Source organism: Macrobrachium nipponense, chromosome 19, assembly GCF_015104395.2.
Source record: "Macrobrachium nipponense isolate FS-2020 chromosome 19, ASM1510439v2, whole genome shotgun sequence".
Lineage (NCBI taxonomy): Eukaryota > Metazoa > Arthropoda > Malacostraca > Decapoda > Palaemonidae > Macrobrachium > Macrobrachium nipponense.
Genome location: NC_061088.1, coordinates 20,196,061 through 20,201,708, shown reverse-complemented (window position 1 = coordinate 20,201,708; position 5,648 = coordinate 20,196,061). Strand labels below are relative to the sequence as shown.

Here is a 5,648-nt window from a genome sequence, read left to right as displayed (position 1 = left end):
TTGTGTCTGTTAAAACTGGCGTCACAACATCTAGACTATTGACACCGAAATAAATTTAATTAGAAAAAGAAAGTAAGTTTTAAATAAATTTCATATATGTAAAATATCTAAAAATATATGTATATAAATATATTTGTTCAAATATAGATATTCAGTGTACGACCAAAATTCTGTTGAGGAGGGCCCCCTCCCACGTATATATATATATAACTACTCTGTATTACAATCCTTTCCGAGAATTGTAGCTATAGTAGATTCACAAGGCTGGAAACTCTCAGTCTCTATCGAGAGAGCTCACAGAGGCAGGATGTATGTTCCACCTCTCCTGAAAGACGTATCCCTCAGGAGACGTGGAACGTACATCTTGCCTATGTGAACTCTCGAGAGAGATGAGAGTTTCCAGCCCCGTGATTGGCTTATCAACAGCCAATCAGGAGCGTCGTAAGTGACTGGCTTAGACGTCAAATGCACGGTTGATGTGAATCTACTATAGGATAAAATTATCTTCTCTGTCACGCCCCCAAGACAGGAACCTGTCTCATATTTCCAAGTCTGTTACATTCAACCAGCAAATGTCTCACAAGGGTACAGTACAGTCATCGCAAAACGGAGGATTTCCACGGGACATCAAGAACCCAGGAGTGAGTCTTGAATTTTATAAATTAGCGCAATTCATCTCCAAGATTTCTCGCTAAGGACGCAAATATATAAAGCCGTCAAATTAGCGACTTACTCACTATAAAGGTAACATCTCCATCTTTTCTTGTCTCTCGGGAAATGGAGTTTCTTGTAAACAAACGTCAGGTGCTGCTGGTTCCCAGTAATCCGGTTCAGCGAAATGCACCGATTTCTTTCATTCCTTCTTTTCCTCCTTTGAACAATGACTTCATTGGCATTTCCCCCCCGTTCGCTAAACGTCATCTCCTTTGGTAAGACGATGCGTTTGAAGCCAATAACTTGTTGGTGAGTTGGAAAGACGTAAGGAAGACGTTGGCATAAGATGTAACGATGATAAGACGTAATAAGGAAGTTGAGACGTTGAGAGAATGAGGCGTAAAGAAAGTAAGACGTAAGGAAGATGCGAAGTTGGGAGGATGAGACGTAACTAAAATAAGACGTAAAGAAGTTGAGACATTGAGAGAATGAGACGTAAAGAAAATAAGACATAAGGAAGATGAGACGTTGTGTAGACAATAAGCGGGGCGGGTAAGACTTAAGTAACACTGGACACTGGGAAGATAAGACGTACGGCAAGTAATACGTAAGGAATACGACACGTTGGGAAGACAAGACGTAAGGAAGACGAGACGCTGGGACGGAATAAACGTAAGGAAAGGAAGGCATAAGGTTATAAGGAAACTAAGACGCGAAGAAATGAGGAAGTTATGACGTGCGTAATAGCCCAGCCATAAAGCTTATTAATATCTGGGAAAAGAAAAACGTCGCGTTTGTTGTGATTTGCCGAAACCAAACACCGATGTTTGGTTTGATCTCTCGAGGAAGGTGACGCGAAAGGAATTAACGGCGACCTCGTCATCTCAGGTCGTCTGATTCAGCGTCGGAGGGGTAAGGGGTAAGGTGGTGGAGGAGGAGGAGGAGGAGGAGGAGGAGGAGGAGAACGATGACGACGACGACGAAGAGGAGGAGAAGGAGGAGGATGAGGAGGAGGAGGAGGAGAACGAAAACGACGACGACGACGACGAGGAGGAGGAGAAGGAGGAGGATGAGGAGGAGGAGGAGGAGAACGAAAACGACGACGACGACGACGAGGAGGAGGAGAAGGAGGAGGATGAGGATGAGGATGGATGATGATGATGATGAGGAGGAGGAGGAGGAGGAGGAGGAAGAGGACCAGAAGGATGAAGACAACGACGACGACGACGACGAGGAGGAGGAGGAGGAGGACCAGGAGGATGAAGACAACGAGGAGGAGGAGGAGGACCAGGTAGGATGAAGACAACGACGATGGAGGAGGAGGAGGAGGAAGAGGACCAGTAGGATGAAGACAACGACGACGACGACGACGAGGAGGAGGAGGAGGAGGACCAGGAGGATGAAGACAACGAGGAGGAGGAGGAGGACCAGGAGGATGAAGACAACGACGAGGAGGAGGAGGAGGAGGAGGAGGAGGAAAAGTAGGGGGGAAGGCGGAGATGATGCTCGTAAAATGGACATCGAGAGAGAGATGGGGAGGGGCGTTGTTGCGGGGAAAGCTTATCGAAGTGGGTTGAGGAAAGTGGGAATTTGAATGGGGGTCGTTTTATATTTTGGGCTGGGGGTCCAAATGGAAGAGGACTGAGGTAGTGTCAAGGATAAGTCAGCATGGAGGGAGGGTGGGGGGGATTGGAAGGGAGAGAAATAAGCTTATTTCAACGGAAAGGGGTTTGGAAGTTGGACAGAGACAGGTTAAGGCAAACAGGAAACGAGGCTGAAAGGGATAATTATAGCTCTTTTTAAGCCCCATGGGGTGAGACATTTAGAATGGAATTAATGGGGTTATATCAGTACAAAAATAAATAAATAAATAATAAATAAAAAATTTTAATAAAAAATAACGATAAATAAAAAAGAATTTAAAAAATAAAAGAAAAAAGTGCGCCAAAGTTTCTTCGGCGCAATCGAGTTTTCTGTACAGCGCATAATCAAGGCCACCTAAAATAGTTCTGTTTTTCGGTTGTCTCGATATAACGCTGTATGAGACGCGGCCCATGAACTTCCCAGCCGGCCGTGGTGGCCTGTGTTGTTACGCTGCCAGACGTACGATCATGGCTAACACTAGCCGCAAATAAAATCAAAACTATTAAGGCTAGAGGGGTTGCAATTTGGTGTTTGATGATTTGGGGGTGGATGATCAACATACCAATTTGCAGCCCTCTAGCCTCAGTAGTTTTTAAGATCTGAGGGCGGACAGACAACGCCATTTCAATAGTTTACTTTTACAGAAAGATACAACACAAAATTTTTTAACGTGTGAAAATTCATCTTAGTCACCACCTCCAACGCTGTCTTTCCTGTGCTTTCACTTGCACAAATCTCCAGCCTCCCTAATCACAATCCTCATATAAGTGGGTATGGGTCTTCCAACTATTCTCTGGTACCCACAGAAGCCCAGGTGACTATCACGTACCACGTATTCTCCAACGATGAAGCGATGGACATGCACAAGACAACTCCATAGTTTATAACAATTTATCATAAAGAAGCATAATTATTTGAATGGAAAATTGAAGTCACGTGTAGGAGTCGGGAGTCCGGATAAGAGAAATTGGTAAAATAACCAAGGAAAGAATCTAATCCTCTATTGGCATGAATGATTATAGACTATATACGGTTTCAAGTCTGGATAAAAACACAGCGATTAACGTCCTTACATTGCGCAAATCCAAGTGTCATTGAGACTTACAACCAACCTGAACAGTATAGTATAAGCGGAACTAATCCAAAGAGACTCAAGAGAATAGGTAAATAATTAGTTCTCTCTCTCTCTCTCTTTCTCCTCCCCATTCATTTTCCTTCTTTTTTGTGTAGAATACTTATGGGTGCCGGACTACCTCTGCCATAGGTTCCTGAATTAATTCTACAAAAAAATTGTTCAATGAATCACAGACCATTTATCATATATATATATATGTATATATATATATATATATATATATATATATATACATATTATATATGTGTGTGTGTGTGTGTGTGTGTTGTGTGTGTGTGCAATTGTAACAGCCACAGTGCCCTCTTAACTTCTCAAATTTTTTGCTCTATTTTTGGATACGCTTGTCACTACAAAGCCTTGAGCTCGAACTTCAATGAAATTTGAAGAAATCATGATGTCCGGTTTCCCGCTACCGGACACACACGCACACATGTATATACGTATATATGGAGAGAGAGAGAGGAGAGAGAGAGAGAGAGAGAGAGAGAGAGAGAGAGAGTCTAAGGGTAATAGACGCCACGTTCAGACATGCGAGCGTCCCAAACCAAGGCGTGACCCATTATCCCATACCCCACCTCATCAGTGGCCCCACCGTAAGTGACTATGAAGGTATACCCCGATCCGAGCTTAGAGGCGTTACATAACGTCCATAGGGTTGGTAATTGCCATACAGAACCTCTCTTATAATACTGCGATTTTGAAAGTATCATTTGAAATACGTATATAAAGCGTTTGGGCATGTTAAAACCAATATGGTCCTTTGTATGTAAAATGCATAAATAAAAGCCAAAAGGAGATAACACCAATAAAAAAAATAGTAAGATGAATTTTACAATAACATCAACGCGGTTTAAATCCTGTAAATAAATCTTAGGAGCAAGAGCCCGTGCTGGCACAAAGCCAGCCAAATCATAACCAACCAGTAAATCATCGTGCAGACATTTCATAATTATCGATAAAAAGCTGAAAATGCAATTCAATCAATCTAATGTACTGTACATTACGAAGATCAATTTTATCACCATCCAAACACGACGTAAGCAGAATTTACTAAGGATGACGCAGTGGAAACGAATATCTCTTTCCCAAAATAAGTTAAGTATATCTTAGTTTCACCAGACCACTGAGCTGATTAACAGCTCTCCTAGGGCTGGCCCGAAGGATTAGATATTTTTACGTGGCTAGGAACCAATTGATCACCTAGCATCGGGACCTACAGCTTACTGTGGGATCGGAACCACGCTATATCGAGAAATGAATTTCTATCACCAGAAATAAATTCCTCTGATTCCGCGTTGGCAGAGCCGGGAATCGAACTTCGGACCACCAGATCGGCAGCCGAGCGCGAAAACCACTCGTCCAGCGAGGAACTCCCTTTCCCAAAGGATAAAGCTCCATCTTCCTCGTAAATCTGTTGTATTTTCCTAACGGTGAACGTTGGGAAATCATCACCACAGACCTTACCTTACAGACCTTACATCTTGTTCGGGGTTGCCCCAGGTCCTCAGTGTGAGGCACCTCTAATGTCTACCAGAGAGTTGCTAGTACATCTTCCGGTATATTTGCATCTTCCAATCTTGGATGGTCTGGATGCAGTTTAGATATTTGTCGAGCTTATTCTTAAAACACATCTACGCTCACTCCTGATATATTCCTCAGATGAGCTGGCAACGCATTGAATAGACGCTGCATTATCGATGCTGGTGCGTAGTGGATTAATGTCCTGTGTGCTTTCCTTATTTTTCCTGGTATATTTTTGTTTTGGGCACTATAATCTACCTCTGCTTGCTGCTCGATATTTTTAGTTCCATGATATTTTCTGCTATTCCTTCTATCTGTTTCCATGCCTGAATTATCATGTAGCGTTCTCTTCCTTTCTCTAGACTATATAATTTTAAGAATTGTAGTCTTTCCCAGTAGTCTAGGTCCTTAACTTCTTCTATTCTAGCTGTACAAAAGGACCTTTGTACACTCTCTATTTGTGCAATATCCTTTTGATAGTGGGTGGGTACCATATCATATTGCAATATTCAAGTGGACTACGAACATATGTTTTATAAAGCATATCAATGTGTTCAGTCAGCTTTCTTGTTTTGAAGTGCCGTAACAAACATTCCCATTTTTGCTTTACATTTTGCCAAACAGAGTTGCTATTTGATCATTGCATAACATGTTCCTATTCATCATCACACCAAGGTCTTTAACTGCTTCTTAT

At 42.4% G+C, this 5,648-nt stretch overlaps 1 protein-coding gene across 1 annotated transcript; it reads left to right on the top strand.

The window, feature by feature from the left end:
• Positions 1-1,795: 1,795 nt before the first annotated feature.
• Positions 1,796-3,178, top strand: LOC135211210 (glutamic acid-rich protein-like). The gene is made up of 3 exons (XM_064244448.1): positions 1,796-1,945; positions 2,032-2,135; positions 3,040-3,178. Exons 1-3 carry the CDS (start codon positions 1,796-1,798, stop codon positions 3,176-3,178), a joined length of 393 nt encoding a protein of 130 aa, XP_064100518.1.
• Positions 3,179-5,648: the final 2,470 nt, after the last annotated feature.